We start from the raw sequence: 20,053 nt of genomic DNA on the forward strand, positions 1-20,053 counted from the left end.
AGTTATGAACTCGTAATCCCAGGATAACCCCTTGGTGGGATTTGAAGGATGGTCACCAGCCAGAGTGAACCCTTAAAGTGAGGGGTTGATTTCTGGTAAGCTTATTAGCATGCGTGTAGGTTCTTTTATTGTTTTTAATATATTTTCCCTTTAAGGCTTTTATCTTAAGAATAAATGTGCTTGCTTAGAAAGAGCTGTGTGGTAACAGCTTTTGCAATTACACCGTGGACTGTCTCTGAGGAGAAAAGTAATGCAGGCCTGCTTAGGAAACCGGACTTCACCGAGGAATTCTTATTGTAGGCAAGGAGCTGTCAGCCTTGAAATATCCCAGTCAAGAGGGAAAGAGACATGTGTCTCCATCCAAGAGTGGAGGCAGCTGGGAGCCAGAAGCCTAGCGGGTGCCCTTGCTGGACCATAGAGGGGGAATAGATGTGTAGCTGCCTTGAACTATGACCCTATACAACTGTATCACACTTCATATTTTAATTTTCCATTCTCAGCTTATTAGGAATGACAGTATCAGCAGAGCTCATTACCCAGAAAGTATTAACTGTCAGCTAACTCTTGGCTGCCCTACATCTTGATCATTATTGCTTAGTTAAGCACATTCCTCTATCATTTTCTTGTAGGTGTTTGCTACCATTTTTAAAAAAAAAAAAAGTACCAAGCCATTGAAGCTGATTGCTAAAGCCCTATGCAGATACAAAATTTGTACCCATATCAGATCCTCAAACATGGTCTGTGGATATCGGCACATTTGCAGAGCTCTACTAATTCCTTACTTGCCTGGGTATATGAGGCATATCAATCTCTGTTTATAACAAATCAAAACATTGTGCTATATATGCACACCGAGGATACAGAAGGTGCATAGAAAAAAGAGAGAGACCAAAAGTTGCAAACTTCAAGAGCTAGATCCAGATCCATAGTTGTTCCAAAGTTTGGGGTGTCTGAATTGGGTGTTTCAACTAGATTTTCTCTAATTAGGATACAAGTTCATGGGAAGGGGAGGTTTGAGAACCAGGAGGCTTTTACCATACATCTGTTTTCATAACAAGCTCACAATTTCCACTAAACAAGAAAATGTATTATGGTTTTAAAAAGTCTAAAGACACTTGGCACATCTAGGATACGTTTTAACCAGCAGTCTTAGCATTTCTGAAAAATCAGGTCCTAGGGGTAATTTAGGGTACTTTGCTATTTGGGGGCCAATCTGAGACACTTTGGGCCCAATTCTGAGAAGTGCCAAACACCAGCACATTTGAGATTGAAGTCAATGGGAGCTGTGGGTGTCAATAACTGTAATAAGGACCTGGGTGTTTCAAGGTGGTCACCCAAAGGTAGATGCTCCCAAAATGAGAGGCCTCCTTTTAAAACTGGGGACTAAGGACTGAATGTTCAAAAGGATTTAGTTGGTATGACACTCAGTGAGTTAGGCACCTTGAAATGTGATCCACAAAAGCCAGCAGGGAGCTAGGTGGGGAGCAGCCTATTGTTAGCCAATGCGAGTTGCTGACCAGAGCCGGTGTATGCCAAGCTCTGCCTCTCTCTCTCCAGAGGTAATCACCCAACTCCAGGCTGAAGGGAGGTGTCTATTTCTGCTTGCAATTCTCAGCCAGGGAGTTAGGGTGCCTCTGCCATTTTAGCAAGAAGCCAGAGAGCAGAGTGGTCATTTGGTACAGAGAGAGAGAGAGAGAGTGCGCAAGCATTGTCATAAACAGATAGCTAAGGGTTAATGTTTCTTTTACCTGTAAAGGGTTAACAAAGGGACCCTGACCAGAGGACCAATCAGGAAACCGGATTTTTCAAAGTGAGGGAGGGAACTTCTGGGTGTGTTTTGTCTTTTTTCTGCCTGTTTGTTTTCTCTCGGTTATGAGGGAAGAGCTTTTTTTTTTTTTTTTTCCCCTATCTCCAAGCTTCTTTCTACCTTTCTGTTCCCAAGTTGTAAGTACAAAAGGAAAAGCAATAGGTTATATTGTATTTTGTATTTACATGTGTGGAGTTGCTGAATGTTTAAATTGGATATCTTTTGATAAGGCTCATTATTCATATTTTCTTTTAAGCAATAGCCTGTGTTATGTCATCTTGATGCAGTGATCATGTCATGTGTGTTTTTCTTTCTTTTTTATATAAAGCTTCCTTTTTAAAACTTGTTGGATTTTCTTTTCCTAGTTAAGGCAAGGGATAGGAATCTCTATGCCAGGAGTATGTCTCTCTCAGGGAAAGACTGGAGGGGGGAGAAAAAGAGGGGGGAAGGTAAATTGTCCTCTCTGTTTTGTGTTTCAAGGGTTGAAGCAGGAATCTCCTAGTACCCCCAGGGCGGGAAAATCTGGGAGGAAGTAAAAGCAGGAAGGGAAGTGGTGTTATTTCCTTTAATTGGAGGCTCAGGGCATCTGAGTCTTGGGGGTCCCCCAGGGAAAGGTTTGGGGAGACCAGAGAGTTTATCAGGTACTCAGAATCCTGATTGGTGGCAGAGAGATAAGATCCAATCTGGTAATTAAGCTTGGAGGTTCATGCTAAGCACCCAGATTTTGGATGCTAAGGTCCAGATTTGGGACAGAGGCTTATTACAAGCATGAGAATGACTCTGTTGCCCGGTGGTTAGAGCACTCACCCAGGATGTGGGAGACCCAGGATCCAACCCCTCTGCTCCAATGACTTTCATTATTTATCCACAGTGCAACAGGACAGATGAAGGGTTCTCCACATCAGAATATCCCATTGCCCAAGGGTTAGGGCACTTGAAACGTGGCAGATCCCTGTTCAAATCTCTTCTCCCTCTTAAGCGGGGGGACTTGAACTGGAGGTCTCACACTTCCCAGGTGAGTGGTCCCAAGTGATTTGCACAGCTTACCCAGGAAATGACTGTCCACAGGATTATTCTTCCCTTGCCCCTTTGAGCACTCTTCCCTAGCCCTTCTACCTTCCACAAAGAGTGGTGGTTACTCCCAAGCAGGAAACTAACATCATTGTTCCATGGGTCAAATTCTAGCCCTACAGAAATCAATGGCAAAACTCCTGTTAACTTCAATAGGGGTAGGTTTTAACCTCACAGATAGTCTTTGTTTGAATGTATTTATACCTGTTGATTGTGCCACATCAGCTGGCTGTTCATTCAAGCTAGGGATTTACCTCAGAGAAGCTTTAACATCATAGTTAAGGGATGAATGAGGTTTTGGAATCTTTACACCATGCCTTTCCATTGCTTCTACAAAGCCAACACCTGCAGCATTCCGTAAGTATTTAGAATAAAATAAAACCTACCTAGAGTGGGGTCATACTCCCAGATGAACCGTTTGGTCAGGAAGCGCACGACGAGAGCTGTGGGGACAAAAATATCTCACATGAAATTTTAAAACCTCTGACTCATTCACTTCAGAGGGGAGGGTCTTTTGACTGTAGGCTCATATAGAAATGGTGAGCCCTGGGGAGACAGTGCAGAGGTTAAGTAGAATAGACTTGAACCAACACATACAATCCAAACATCTGCGAGCTTTGGCAATGGAAGGCTTAAATCTAAATGCAGATCTGGATCGGAATTGTACAAACAGCACAGGACAAGCCTGAATCTGACTTTTCCCTAAATGTCTTTGTTCAAAATCCAGATCCTGATCTGAATGTTGTTTTGAGCCCAGTTCTATGGCAGTTAAGGTGAGCAACACCATAAATTTTAGTGTCAATAGTACATACTCTTTTGGGGTTGATTTTAAGAGGAATTTACTAATTTTGAAAGATGCCTGATTGACAGCCCTGGAAACTGAATTTCTTGGTTTATTTACGGAATATCTACACCAAAGGCAGTGGCAAAGCAAGCTCCCCTCATGCCTATGGGCTCAATCCTTCTGGGACCAGCCATAAGAGCAAGAGCTTATTTTAGTGCCCAGCTTTTTTGCTAAGATTGCCAATAAAAGTACCAATTGACAACAGGACTGAGATTCATAAACTACATGTAAGCTACTGAAGAACCATCAGATAGTAATTTTCAATCCCAGTCCTGGCTTTAAACATAAGCCCGGCTCTTCCCAGCAAAGAAGGAAAAGAGAAAGATATCAAGTCTGATCCTCCTTTGCCCTGCTCCTGATGTAGCCAGTGAAAAGCAGTTGTAAAAAGAACTACCGTTCTGATTCAATAGCATTTTAAACTCTTTTTGCACAACTGCAGGAAGATAGTAAATTGGGCTCTTTGTTGGTGTTTTATTCTTGGGGTGCAGTTATGTGTGTCAATACTGGAACCTGTGTATCCATAAACAGATCAACAGGCTCTAAAACTCCTTAACCATTCGTTTCCTCCATTTTTAAGCTACAGTATGTTACCATCCTTGTTTTGCAGTACAGTAAAAATAATGTGCTGGAATTTTGTTTTCAAACTATTTCTTGAGTAATAGCCAATGGAGCTTTTAGTATCTTTATTTCCCCCCCACACACATCCCTATTCATGCAGTTGAATATATTTGGGGGAGTAAAGTATGTTTAGTTTTCATTTCATAATGAGAAATTATTCATTTTAGCTAACCTGTATTATATTAGAAGAAACACAAGTGACACGGTCACAAGCAATTTATAAAGGACTTGATCCTGTGGAGTTACCCAGGCAAAACTTGCTTTGGGTGAAATTCACCCCTCTACAGAGGAAAAGTATCAAATCCCTCTCCTGGCTTTAAGTGGTACATACTCTCTGTCCTGGCCATCAGCACAAGGATGAATTTCATCCACCGTACATAGGGTTGAACTCTAAATTCCAGCAGCTGATGTACTATTCTTCTGAGTTTGGATGGATGTGGCGTGACTAGGAACAAAGCTTCACCTGCACCTCTGTAGGTAATTTCCTTAAGCGAATGAACTTTGAATACTGTGCTATGTCCCTGGGTATCTTTGGTAATTACCTTTGTACAAGTAAATTTATCCCGCTGTGTCAATTCTTGAGTTACGTCTCATTGCAGGTTCAGATATTCAGTTAAATGCAGACTACTTGCCTGTATTTATCATTAAGTGAGTAGAATTACTTGTGAGTAGAATTAATATCTGCATATAGGAAAAAACCAGGCCTGTGAACCACTTAAATCCCACTTAATCCCTCAAAATTATGCAAAAAAATGTACAGAATTTAAGTGCTTGTGTTTACTCCATCATATAATATTGCAGTGAAAATGCTATTGATAAGGTTGAAATGGAATTCCCCCATTTAAATGTATCTTTTCCAAGTAGCTTACAAATTCTCAGAAACACACATCAGTGAAGGCCCTGGCTGCTGAATATTGGCAGTGTAGTGACCAGGGGACCCAAGATTTTTAAAAGGGATTAGCTGTTTTGGGTTCCCAACCTGAAATGCCTTAGAGTGTTCCAAACACCGACCTTCTCAAAATCAGGCCCCTTTAAGGCATTTCAAGTTGAGCATCCAGAAAAACCTGAGGCACTGAAAGTAACCAGTCACTTTTGAAAATCTTGGCTTAGGTCTTTTAAATATCATAAAGCAAATCTATAAATCTGATAAATAGTTTGTTTTTTCTCTTGGGGTATGAGCATTTCTCACCACCATTCTCCTGAAACAATTTATCCTCCTTGTCTTGTCTACTTGCCATCTTGTGTATCCAGCTATAGTATTTCCCAACTACATTTTAACAAATTCAATTAATGAAATTGTAGTTCTATACATGAATCCTGCAATAAATACATTAGAGCATTAGATGAGTCACAGTAAGTTTCAAATTTAGGAGCAAACATGCTTATATACTATATGATCATGCCTGATTTTGTCTATTTCTTTTTTTAACAATCTAAGATGGTTTGAGTCCACTATAGCTGAAATTCAAGCAATCTAACTTGAAACAAAAAAATGATTTGAATCCACAGTTCTAGAAGTGACAATTCTAGGTCATTCACCAACAACAGACAATTAAAATCCTTTCTCCATAATGAAATACACATTTCGAGAGCTGGGACAGAAACCCTGTTGCTTTAGCTCTGAAAAACATAGGCCTCTTCCATTTGAACTAGAGGAAAAGCTCTACTGGCTGCTAGCCAAAGCTATAATTTTTATGTTCTTTCTAAGATGCAACCAACCAATGTAGGGCAACACATACACAATTTCTGTTCCTACTCAAAAAGATCTTGATGGAAAAAATATAGTTAATAACTTTGCTTAATTACAACCTATTTTCTTCAAATATGCCAGACCATGAGTTTTCAAGAACCTTAACTAAACATAAAAGTTTGGAAAGGTAATATTAATAAGACATTCCTCAGGGAGATGACAACATTGGACAAAAGTCAGTTTCAAATTGGGGTAATTTTTGGATAATCTGTTTTGTTTTTTTATGCAGCTGTTAAAATATTTCTGAGAAGTAAATTAAAGACAAAGTTGATTAGAGCGGATATGGCAATTTTCAGGCCAAACTAATTTTCCAGGCCAAAAGTTTTCAGAGTTAAATAGGGCTTTAGGATGAAAGCAAGTTGCAAATTTAACTCTAGAAAATGTGGACACAAAGGCTGAAGTTAAGGTTCAAGGTTCAATCTTAACTTCTCAAAATACCTGACATTTGATTGCTTCATTTCTTAGGCCTGGTCTAAACTTAACAAGTTTTACTGGTATAACTATATCATTAAAGGTGTGATTTTTTTTTACTTGCATAATTATGCCAAAAGCAGCCCTAATGCAGATGCAGTTACATCACTATAAGGTGTTTTATAATAGTATCACTTATTTCACTTTGCTGAACTAGAATAAACTATACTCATATTATAAGCACTTTTGTACCAGTATAACTGCAGCTGCACTATGGGGTTTTGGCCACTTAACTAGGGCATAGTTAAAGAGGCAAAACTCTTAATTGTAGGCAAGACCTTAGCCTTGACTGAATTGTTGTTTTTTTTTGTTTTTTTTTAATAGAAAGTTTATATTGGACTGGGGAAATAATACATGGACAGGGTTTTCCTGACAATCATCCAGAAAGCATCCTAACTACAATCTCTCCTTCGGAGAAAAGCTTTCAAATGCTTTCTGTTAACCTTGTAGCCTTCTAGGAGAGTAGACTCTCACTCAGTCATGAATTCAGAACTAATAGTATGTGATCCATCACAACCAATCCAGCCTGAAATTCAATATACAATGTGAAAAGTTGCCATGAAGATTCCACATATATTCAGAAATTGGTATATATTCCATATGCTAATGAAAGTTTTGCTAATATAGGAAATTTCATGCAACAAGCCAAATAATTTTACCATAACTCAGTGAACCTTAAAGGGGCGCAAATTTCAATACTTCTCTTAATTTCACAAGTAATATTTCAAACAGCTCTATTAAAGACCTCCTCAATAGTTACTCCCTTTTTTTTTTTTTTTTAAATAGAGCACTATACACCTATTCTGTCAAAAGGAAAATCTAGATTCAACTTTACTTATGAGGGCACTAGCACACATGCTGAGCAAATGGTCCTCAGATGTGTAATCATAGCCGGCTAGCAGCAGCATTTCATCACTTATTTATATAGCCTCAGAAAAGGTACAAAGACATGATCTGTATAATACTGTGCAATGAGAGAAGCGCAGGGTAACAACACTAAGCACTGCTGCCCCTTCTGTTTATTCAGCTGAGAATAGGAGTTCTTGCTGAGGTCGCCTATAATTATTGCTGTACATTAAACCTTCAAGAAGAGTTGAAAGCCCAATGTGTGATTTATGTTGAGGTGGAAACTTTTCTTACCTATCTGACTTTTGCAATCCTACACTAAAAATAATGTTTAGAGTTTAATACCTGGCTCACTGTTATAAAATCTCTGCACTGAAGTGGATCCGCTGTCACCAGCCAAGGCGGCAATGTGCTGCCATGTTGTCACAGCTTGTGAGAGAGCCCATGTCTTGAGTTGGGCTTGCTCACAAAGAGGAAGGATGAGGGTCTAGAGAATCTATGCACTTGTTTTCCCATTTAAACAACTTTCATTTTCACACTTACCGTGTAAACTGAAGTATCTTAAGATGAGGGCATGGGAAACTAAGGTGACAGGAAGGAAGTCAGTCAGTCAAGCATCAGAGTCTGAGAAGGGGAGGCTTGGGGCTGAGCAATGGGGTGAGGGCTGGGAAAGAGGTGGGAAATAGTTACTCTGAAGGAAAAGATAGAGAGCAGCTGTCTGAAGTGGACTTCAAAGATAACCAAGGCGTGCAGTCAAAGGGGCCAAAAGTCGCAAGAAAAGGAGAAAAGAATTGAATGCCACCACAATGGCCTTAAACCTAGAGAGTGAGAGAAGCTGGCAACATTAGCTGCAGAGAAAGGAAAGAGACAGGTTTTGGTAAGCACAAGGGAGCTGACAAATAAAAGATCTGTGTGAGTTCCAGGGATGAGACAGAAAGTGGGGTAAGTTGTCTTGTATTTGTCTCCATAGAGTCCTCTGATTCTGTAGACGTAACAGATAGTAATAAATGCAGGAGGGAACAGAATGCAAAGAGGGAAGGTGGGGAGAGAGCTAGCAGATGTAAAGCCAGGTGAATGGATCTGAGTGGCTATTTCCCACCTCCCTTTCCCAGTCTCCCATCACTTCTCCCCAAGCCACCTCTCTTCACACTGTGATGATTGACTGACTTCCATCCTATTGTCTTGGTATTCCCTATCCATGTCTTAAGACACCTGCACTCTTGGCAGGAAGGACAGGACGGTGACTCACCCACTTATCCATTGATGGTGATAATAAAAGAGATAGGAGTCACCCTTTGACTTGAACCATGAGGTTTGTTTAGGTGTGATAACCAACCATCAAATAATCCAACCCTTTGCGAAAAATCCAACCACAGGATCTGATCTAAAATGCAATTGTGATTGAAAAAATATTTCAGATACATTTTACTAGTACCAGCATTTCTAAGGCATCTATCACTGTAGGATCTAACTGGGCCCTACTGAATATATTTAGAAGAACATCAGTTCCTTCTAAAAAAGGGACCAATGTCTGCTCCCATTCTCTTCAGATTGAAGCCACATATGAGAAATTAAATCTAGGTGATTACTTCCAGCAATAATGTTATGGGGTCAGTTCTAAAGGCCTGCAGAAAGAGATGCTCCTTATAATGCATCTTGAAGGTTGCAGGTAGTGATGATTAGCCACTGGAGCAGTGGGGCCATGCCCAGGGGCCCTGGCCAATTAGGGGGAGGGAGAACTGGAAAAATGGGCATCCCTGCATCCCACTCAGAACTCTTGACGGGGAGCGGGGTATGGAGGCTTGCCACACGCCCCTTCAAGCCCACCCGATACTCCTGATGGAGAGCAAGGCAAGCCCCTGCGCCCCAACTCTGCTCCCCAGCAGAAGTGCCAGGCAGGCAGAGCAGGGCCAGCCCCCGTGCCCTGACGCAGCTCTCCGTCAGGAGTGCCAGAAGGATGACTGCAGGTGGAAAGGGTGGGGAAGGGACCCCTCTTCCTGTGGTCAATGGCTCCACAAACCCCTAATCTGTCTCCGGTTGTAGGACTCGGGCTCAGCCTGGTCTCTAATAGCAGCGAGTTCCACAGATCGGGGTGCACCACAAAGAACATTTGGGCCGCTTCCTCAAAACATTTTACTGCTTGTGAAGTGCTTCATCTTTCAGACTTGTCAGGAAGGAAAAGCCAGACAGATTAGAGTTTGGTTTTCCTATCACAGACACAACACCCACAAAAAAGAATCAGTGTCACCACATTCAACTGATTTGAAGTCATGTTTGTGTTGTGCAGGGTTTAAGTGAGGATAGAATCTGTCCCATCACTGTCATTCACTCACTTTTAAGTGTCCTGCCAAGTTTTTCTTGGAAAAGAAACATGAGCATCTGTCATCTGCAGTGTAACTCCTCTGAAGGAAAGAAAGTTACACCAGGAATTAATTTGGCACTTGGGCTGAGAATTGCAAAACCAGCTCAGGGATTTAGCCACACACACTAATTAATTTCACTGGGAGTTGTGTGACTGAGTCCCTTACTCAGCTTTAAAAATCTCAACCCATATCTTTTGGACCATTATGTTAAATCATCCAGTTGTACTTAGATCTCTGTTTGGATTTAGTGACATACAAATAAATGCTCTGGCTTCTGCTAAATTTACAATGTGCCTGAATACATGACTTCATGAATTTATTATCTTGCCAACTAATACAAGCTGGGCTTTTAGTGGGACAGAGAAAATGGATTTAGGATTTTTGTTTTGTTTTTTAAATAAAGGCTATAGAGCTTAGAGTTACACTAAGAAAAATTACATTTCTCTCCAGTGAAATAATTGATGAATGATAATTCTTTTATACAGTGAGTGTTTGAAGCCATAAAGATGGCCTTAAAGTAATCACATTATTTAAAACATCAGCAAGTCTGTTGTTGTTATGATGGTATATCATCTTTAAACTATATTTGGTAAGAGAAGCTGACATGGTAAAACTAGTTGCTCTAATGATCAAAGGGCATTTATGTAAACTAAGCTACCCAGTTTTTTTTAAATATTTTTCTTTGAGTCCATTTCTTATTTTTTTCCTTTTAGTGGCCTCCTGTGTATCTAAATCTCCCCTGACTCACAGCACGTGACAAGCCCTGTAAGATGGCAGCTGTACAGTATTGTGGAATGCAGTGTGGTCAGAAAAGGGCACTGCATTCAATCCAAAAAGAGGATGGATGGTTTTAAACCAATATGCAGAAGCATTTTCTTTGTTTCTAAAGTGCAGATCCCTCAGGAGAAATATCTGCATAAATGTCAAGTAAAGAGGGCCATATTGTGATCTCAGTTATACCAGTATAGAGTAAATCCATCTGCCCAGCATTCATGGCTTTGCAGTGTCTTTGTCTGACATTCTTTCAGCTAACTCAAAGCTAGACATAGAGATCAGTGGTGGTGCTGCAAACGCTAAGGGAACATTTTTCTTTGCATTTCAATCCCTTTCAGGACATGCACTGTGGTTAATCCCATTGTTGAGGTTTAGCAGGCTGTAATAAGTAAAAAGGGGAATTTAAGAGGTTTATGGAGTGAGATCCGAGGGGAAAAAGGAAAGGAAAACATTATCAACCTCAAAAGTGAACATATTACATTGTCTTATTGTTCCCCTAACTAATACATTTTATTCATTGTCTTAAATTGTGAACGCTTTAGGACCAGAGACTGTCTACTTCTGTGTTTTTGCAATGACAGCACAACAAGGCCCTCAGTTCTTATTGAGGCTATGATAATATACGTGACATAAATAATAGGAATAGTAAATGCAGACAGATTGGGACTAGCTTGCTATGTGCCGAGAGCTGCTGGGCTGCTCTTTTTTCTCAGGAGATTGTATTGTTTAGGGGAAGCTGGTGAACTCCCTTCCCAGACCAGGAAAGAAGCAATGCCACACTGATGTCTCTTTCAGGCTCTTATCTCATGGCACAGTTTATTGTTTGAATATAATACTCAAGTTTTTTTTAACCCTGACCCACAGTCAGCTGAATGGCCCAGAGGCTTTCCCTCTTGCATCTCTGTCCATCCTGGAAAGAGGACATACCCTTCCTTTAAATCCTTGCTGAATTGTGTGACGAGCAGCCCTTAATCCTATCCTGGCTGCTTCATCCTATCGTTGTTATCCAATAAATTTGTCCAACCATACCAGCTTAGGCTATGATTCTATTAGATCTCAAACTAATCTAGAGATGAGTTCAAAACCAGACATCACAATGATTCAACCACCCCTGAATTGTGAAAGTGGTGTAAAGGGATTGGAATTCCAACTTCAGACCTCAATCTGAATTCCACAGTTGTTCCACAATTGTATAAGGGCCCAAGCTAACATCCCACATCCAAAAACCTCCAGGTTTTGAGATATTTGAAGTACAGATCTTAAGTTTGTATCTTGGGTCCATCTTCAGGCTAAACAAGGTTGGAGACGGGAGTGCTTGGAGACTAGCAGAATGTCAGCAATTCAGCAGGTAGCTCTCGCATGGAGTCAAAAGGGAAGCAATGTTCCAGCAGGGTGTTAGGAGACACAGGGCTCTTATAGATGCAATGTAAAGCTATGTGTTTATTAATAAGATTAGAGCAGTTTTCACAAGGTCTGAGTGTTCATCCTAGTGCCCTGCCAAACTCCAAACTGTATGTTTTCCTGTATGTTCAATCTGGTATGATGATATTCTTTTGCTTTCTGTACTAAAGTAGTGAGCAGTGTTATTGTACAATGCTAAATGGTGGTTGCATTTCATCCTAGAGATAGCTGCATTTTAATACCAAGTTAAATGATTGGACCAGAAGTATGTGCTCGTTGGTCTGTTGAAATGTTGGTAATGAGACATTTATCTGAGATGCGAACAGTTCTGTGCAGAAATCTTTGCAGACAGCTTCCATCCCTGTTCTGTCAATTACTGCTCTTCCATTCTTGTTCTTCAGCGCCGTTATTATCAACCTGTACAGCATCAATTCCTGTTAGCATTTTTTCAGTCTTCTGCGATCTTCAGCCATCTTTGAGAGCCTTTCACTGTAGTACTCTCAAAGTCCTTCTTTAGTCTTCTTCTTATCAGCTTGCAGAGGAGCGAGTACTCAAATTTGTTGCTATCATTTCACTTCTTATTCCTCCTCTTCTCTAGCAAGTTCCTCGTTTCCTCCAAGATTCTTCCCTTCGCTCTTTTTGGTCTTTCTTTCTTGGCTAATTTCACACACTGTGTCAGTTTATCAGCAAGGTTTTTATAGTCCTCGTCACAGTTATCTATGAGGCTAGTCTTTCTTGGAAATGTCACTTTCAGGATTGCCATCTGTAGCGCTTTCTTCTCCACCTTTTCATTGAAGTTGAGCCTCACTCTGAGCAAGCAATGGTCACTACCAGTGTTGAATAATGGCACTACTAAGATGTCTTGTACAATGTGCCACTTATCGATCAGAATATAGTCAATCTCATTCTTTTTCTTCACATTGGGTGCAATCCATGTCCACCTCCTGTTGGCCGCTGCCTTAAACCAGGTGTTACCAATGAACATTTCTTTTGTCTCCAGTCCTAAATTGCCAATCGCTCTCCTCATGGATTCAGTTCACCAATGCCATACCTTCCAATGAATGTTTTGCCTTCTTTCCCTCTTGCAACCTTGGCACTGAAATCTCCAATTGCAATTGTATATGTGGATTTTCGAGTGAGGGTTTTCTCGAACTCCTGATAGAATTCTTCCACATCATCATCTTCACTTGTGCTTGTGGGAGTGTAGATCTGATAATCTTGAGGGTGCAGTTCTTGTTCAGTTGGAGGTTTAAGACTCCAATGTGTGATGACTTGGACTTGCAGGAGATGATTTTTTAAGACCATTTCTTGTTGATGATAAAACCAATTCCTCCAATGGTTCTTCTGTCTCTCAACTTCGCTTCAATCTCCTTTCTTCATTGTATTTGCAGAAATCAAGGATGTTGCAGGAAGTCCTTGCCTTCTCCTCCATTAGATGGTTGATTAAGTCATCCCTTGTCAGTATACTGGAGTTGTAGGTACACGCTGAGAAGGCAGTTATTTTTCTGGGCCCTTAGATTCTTAATAGCCTCTCGTCAATCAAACTCCATACTGCCACCATGGAATGGATTGAGGGACACCCAAGGAACAATGGGCCAATTTATTTGTTTTGTTTTAGCCATTTCTTCAACCACCTGCTGGCTATGCTTTCAGTGGTTGCTTTTCAGTCAAACTGTCCCCTCAGTGGGTTGGCAGTCTGACACCTGATCGTGATTAAGGCTAAGATTTTGTCATGGTTATTTTAATAAAAATCATGGACAGGTTACGGGCAATAAACAAAAATTCACAGAAGCCAGGACTTGTCTGTGACTTTTGCTACTGCAGCTGCATAGTTTCCCCTACCCCGTGGTGGCTGGGAGCTGTGGGGTTCCCCTTCTGCCCGTGGCAGCTGGAAGCTGTAGGGTGATCCTATTTCCCCAAAAGAAAATGGGACATATTCCAACTAGTTCTGACTGATCCCTTCCTTTGCTCCAGTATCCAGAAATCCACATGTACCTTTAAAGATCTGCTTGTGTTGTATAGAGAAGGGGAAAATGTCTTTCCCGCTATACCTGTGCAAGGTTGTCACCCATCGCTGGAACCTTGAGGAGGGCCCCCTCAGGAGTCTGTCACCTGTTGCTGGAACCTTTTAAGGGGCCCCCTGTGTCCTGTCACTAGAACCCTGCCAGGACCCCACTGGCTGCCTGATCCAGAGTCCCGCAGCCCCTGGGCTGAAGCGTAGAATGTCACCTGACTTCTATGATGTAAACATAGCCTTAATCATGATCTGATAGAATTCAAGATCCTAAGGAAAGGAGTATAAGAGGGTAGCAAAACAAGGACACTGGATTTCAAAAAGGCAGACTTCAGCCAACTCTGGGAAATAGTAGGGAAGGTACTATGGAGAGACCAATTAGGAAGAAAAGTTGTTGAAAAGGACTGGCAGTTCCTAAAAGATGTGATACTAGAGACTCAACATCAAGCTATACCGATGCAGAAGGACGATAAGAGGAGCCACAGGAGGCCAATGTGGCTCCACAAGGAGTTTTTAGCTATCTAAAACCCAAAAAGGATACATACAGGAAATGGAAGGACGTGCATGTCACTATGGATGTATACATGGAAATAGCACGGGCATGTAGGGACAAAGTCAGGAAAGCCAAGGCAAGGAATGAGTTACAATTGGCAAGAAATATTAGAGACAACAGGAAGGGGTTCTATGACTGTCAGACAAAAAAGAAAGATCAGGGATGGTGTGCTCTCAATGAAGAAGATGAACTGGTAATGGAAGATAGGAAAGCAGAACTGCTCAGTAACTACTTTGCTTCAGCCTTCTCACAAAAAGTAATGTAATCAGATGACTAATGAAATTATCATAGACCATAAAAGGGAAGGGATGCAGATTGGGATACGTAAAGAACATGTCAGAGATCTTTTGACTAATTTGAATGAATTTGTGTCAGCAGGGTGTGATGCTGTTCATCCCAGGATGCTGAAGGAATTAGCTGAAGAAGTCTTGGAGCCACTGGCAATAAGATTTGCAAACTTATGGATGACAGAAGTCCCAGAAGACAGCAGAATGGGTAACGTAGTGCCCATCTTTAAAAAGGAGGAAAAGGAGAAGCCAGGGACTGTAGACCAGTCAGCCTGACTCATACCTGAAAAACTACTAGAGCAATCTATAAAACATTTAATTTGCAAATACCTGGAGGATGAAGCAGTGATAATTAGCAGCCAGCATGGATTTACTAAGAACAAATCATGCAAACCAGCCTGAGTTCCTTCTTTGGCCGGGTAACTGGTTTGGTGGATGGGGGAATGCGGTGGACATAATATACCTGGGATTTAGCAAGGCTTTTGACATAGTCCCACATGACATTCTCAGAAGTGAGCTGGAAAAATATGGCCTCAGCAGAACTACCGATAAGTAGATACATAATTGGTTAAACAACTGCAAACAAAGAGTAATTATTAATGGAATGACATCAGATTGGAAGGAGATCTCTAGTGGCGTTCCAGAGGGATCTGTTCTGGGTCTGGTGTTGTTTAACATCTTTATTAATGACCTGGATGTAGAAATAGAGAGCATACTGATCAAATTTGCAGATGACACAAAGCTAGTGGGAGTTGTAAACACTTTAGAGGATAGAACTAAAATTCAGAGGGATCTTGATAAATTGGAGAACTGGACTGTAGACAACAAAATAAAATTCAACCAAGACAAATGTAAGGTTCTATACATAGAGAAGAAAAAACAAATGCACAAATACAGAATGAGGGATAACTGGCCTGGCAGCAGCACTCTGAGAAGAATCTGGGAATTGTAACGGATTACAACCACAACATGAGTCAATGGTGCAATGCTGTTGCCAAAAAAAATATGCTATTTTGGGTTGCATTAACAGAGGTATAGAATGGGAGATGATAACACTGCTCTGCTCAGCTCTGGTTAGGTCTTAGCTGGAGTACGATGTCCAATTTTGGTCACCAATGTATAGTTAAGATGTAAAGAAACTGAAAAGGATCCAGAGGTGAGTGACAAAGATGATCAAAGGGATGGAATGGAAGCCATATGAGCTGAAGGAACTGGGCGTGTTTAGTTTAGAAAAGAGGAGATCGGGAGGAGAACATGATAGTGGTCTTCAAATACTTGAAGGGCTGCCATAAAGAAGATGAAGAAAAATTGTTCTCTCTTGTCACAGAGGGCAGGACAAGAGGCAATGCGTTCAAACTACAGCATAGCAGATTTAGATTAAATATCAGGAAAAACTTCCTAACTGAAAGAACAGTAGGAAAATGGAACAAACTGCCTAGGGAAGTCATGGAACCTCCTTCACTGGAGGTTTTCAAAAAAGGTTGGAGAACCATCTGTGTTGGATGGTTTAGAGACAACAAATCCTGCATCTTGGCAGGGGGTTAGACTAGATGACCCTTGTTCTAGCCCTATGGTTCTATGATTTTTCAATACAAAGTCTCCCGGGCCTACTTCTTGAGTGGTGCAGCTTATGTACCTCCTCTTGCTCAGTGCTGTGTTAAAGTCTCAGTGCAACTGTAGATCAGAAATGGGGCTTTTGATTTGTACCATTCTTTCTGAATTAAGTTGGTAGGTGGCAGCATGCCATACCAGCGCTCGTCTGCTGGTTCTATCCGTATCTGCGGAATTTAGGCTTCCTTGAGGGTCTATCCTTCAAGGGATGGAGAGTCCTTATGTCCCATTAAAATCAACTGGAATTGAAGGCGGTATCACATGTTACATTTTTATTTTTCCATGATTGCAAAGGGAACCTTCTGAATGATTCTTGATGCAGTACGGTCTGATTGAGTCTGCAGACAGATGGACCAAAATACATTAACTGGAAGTTGCATGAACTGTGACTGCTGCCATTCATTTTAGTGAGGTGTTGAGTCTGAAACCTAATATGAATCTTAGGGTCAACTTCGCTACATAATTCACTACTGTTTATTTTAGTAGAAACAGCCAGCTGTTTTGGACTGTGACCAGAGTCTGAGTAGAACACCACAACTACTCATCACTAATCTGACCTTGACCATTTTAGTATTTCATATTCCTTACATCCGCTAGCATCTTTTGCAATTTTGAAGCAAATGAGAACTGATCTACATCCAAACCTTTTCTAAGGTTTGGAAATGGTTAATTTTGTGTTTAGTTTTTCGCATGCCCCATTGCTTCCTGGTTTTGGCTGGAATTAGACAGGGAAGTAACAAATTATCAAGAGACAGCCTTTCCTTGTTGCAGTTAGAGCCCAACTGTAAGCAGGAAGTGCTAGAAAGTCCTGAAAAAGCATGTGTCTTCCAAGTTTTCCAGCACTATGACAGGCCAAGGAGGTTCAGACAAACATCAGAATGTTAAAGATTCTAGAACTACGGCTCACGATCCCACACATCTCTATAGTGTTCACAGAGTAAACTCCGGAGGACATGAGATGGGGCGGGGGACGTTTTTAGGGTAACAATGAATGTATTGAAAACCGAGACTGTGGATTTTTCCTGATTCCCCTCCCCCTTTTATAAGCCTGCCCCAAAGGAGATTCTTCACAAACAATACAGCACTATTTCTTATCTTGTGCTGAGTATGTGTGTAGGAGAGTTTTGGGAATCAATCATTTCTGATTATGCAGTTGGTTCATTTCATATCACAGTTCCTTGTCTAACTGGAAATTTGGAGGCAGATTATGCTTTGTGTGACCTCTTTGACCTGAGGGGCTAGCAGTCCTCTATATGAAACTTGCAAGGGGAGGAAGGGAATCCAAAAGTAATGAATGGAGAGAGAGGCAAAAAAGCAAAAACAGGAGAGAGTGTGATGTAGGCCACAGTGATCTTCAGATGTCTGTCAGTATTTATTGCCAATATATATTCTTAAAACAACTTGTTACACCCTCTGGAAAACTATGATATCCGCTCTGCATGCTGCTCACATACCTGATCTTTTATATCTTCATTTTTTTCTGTTCTGTTTATTATTAAGACATCTGCTCCTGCTGCTTGTTTACCACCTGGTGTCCAAAAGTCCTTTGCAATGTAACAATTTACACAGTAAGCAACTTTTTAATGTCACACACCGAGGATTAGGGGACTCAGTGGCAGGGGCAGATGATCTCTTAAGAAACAGATCTCATTTCCATGCAAAGGTCCATGGTAACAAAAAGGACAAGAAAAGAGAAATACAGAAAGGATGTGATCAACAATAAAAGCAAAAATGTTTTTAAATGCCACAGGTTATATGTCTCTTTGTCTTGAGTGCCACAGTTGCAAGGTTTATAAAAGATTGGCACAAAATACTCTGTGCAGGATAAAAGTGTCCGTGCTGTAAGATGCTGTACAAATCCTGATCTCCAGAAGGCAAAGTGTGCACAATCCACAAGACTTCCACTGAAGAGTGAAACAGGAGAATGATTAGTGCACTGAGGGTGGGGGAGTAAAATGAGAAATTACTAACACCTGATCATACCCTCTCAAAAACTGTGACCACTATTTTGTGGAGCGGTTGGAAGCAGCTGGATGAGGGAAGATAGAGTATCTAACAATAGGTGAATACGGACTGAATGTTTTTGTTACAGTCTAATGTCTGGTTGGTAAGCTATACTGAATGAGATTTGTGGTCTTAACCTAGTCCTTAATGGGCAGGTGTTCATCTCACAAAAAAACCCCAATTGGCATGAAGTCTGAACTATCCCTTCCCAGGTGGAGGAGGCTCCTTGAGATCAGAGCTGAGGCACACTGGTGGAGAGTGATGTAGTGAAATTTACGCCATCTACACTGTGAATTAATGGAGCACTTAAGGCTCCAGGGCCAGGAGCCTGGCACCTTATTCTGGTAACAGTGCTAAATTCTCTTAATTTTCCCAGTAAACTAAACAGCGATAATCTCAGATCTCAGTCTGCAAGCACCAGTTTATAGCACTTATTTTGTACGTTGTATAGCACTTATTTAGCAAAGCGAGTGCTATTATTAGCATCATGTTTGGGATCTGGACTCGCTACCCTGGGAACAGTTTGCAGAGTAAACTTTTAAATGGGATGGGGGAGAAAACATGATCTAAATTTAAATTGTAAAGTTCTAGGATGTTAAAGCCTGCTTTCATTTTCAACAGTGAAGGGTATTTAGTTAATAAAGATCATAAATCTTCTAACAAAATAAAATCCACAGTAGTGGATAATGAATGTTGTAAAATCACTGGCTCATAATGTTCATCACAGCTGCCAGGAGACCCGGCTCTGCATCTCTTAGAATGTATTAGACTTTAGGGAGTGCTTTCCAGCTGTGTTGATGCTGTAGTTCACACCACAGGGTCAAATTCTGTTACCTGTACTCATGCTGAACAATACCTTACTTCATGGGCAGTCCTCAGTGGGACTACTTACATAGAAAGATTCTAATCAGCTTGAGGAAGGACAGCTGAATCAAGCCCATGGAAATTATAGATGTCCAAGCTATTTAGTCCACACAGGCAGGATTGTTCTTCTCATTTAGTGGTGTGTCCAGTTTAGTTTTACCTCATCCTAGCAATGGGATTTCATCATTCCTTTTGGTTGAGACCTTTCAGACCAAGTTCTTATCTTCGCTGAATAGACATTAAAGACTCCCATGGTGCCTATGATGAGGAGATTTTTTTTTTAAAAGGTGCCTAGTTGCATCTTTAGGCACTTAAATACCTTTGAAAATCTGGTAAAATGGGGATAATAGAATTTCCCCACCTCACATTGTGTTGTGAGGATAAAGACATTCAGGATGGTGAGATGCTATGGTAATAGGGCCATCTAACTACCTAACATAATGGGTGTATTCTTTTACTGAGTTGGAAGCTAAAATAATTTTGTTTTTTGCTTATATTTTAAAAAGGATTTGTTTCCTTAAATTACTTGCATTTTGTCAGAACTTGTTGCATTTTAATCAGATATTTATAGACCATGAGAGCCTTCTACAGCCACCTCTTTTCTAATATTTGTTAAACCAGAGGTTTTCACCCTGTGGTCCATGGACTCCTGGGGGTCTGCAGACTATCTAAGGGGTTCACGAGAGGTTGCCGTTAGCACAGAACAGTGGTTTTCAACCTTTGGTTCATGGACGCCTGGGGGTCCGCAGAATATGTTTTTGATTTCTAAAGGGAT

The 20,053-nt window shown here is 40.9% G+C and overlaps 1 protein-coding gene across 1 annotated transcript in view; it reads right to left on the reverse strand.

The window, feature by feature from the left end:
* RERG (RAS like estrogen regulated growth inhibitor) overlaps nucleotides 1-20,053 on the reverse strand; it is a 126,619-nt gene that overhangs the window by 23,710 nt on the left and 82,856 nt on the right. The window contains exon 3 of the mRNA XM_032770504.2: nucleotides 3,265-3,321. Coding sequence (XP_032626395.1) covers nucleotides 3,265-3,321 — 57 coding nt within the window. The remainder of the gene's footprint in view (nucleotides 1-3,264; nucleotides 3,322-20,053) is intronic.

Source organism: Chelonoidis abingdonii, chromosome 1 (assembly GCF_003597395.2).
Source record: "Chelonoidis abingdonii isolate Lonesome George chromosome 1, CheloAbing_2.0, whole genome shotgun sequence".
NCBI lineage: Eukaryota > Metazoa > Chordata > Testudines > Testudinidae > Chelonoidis > Chelonoidis abingdonii.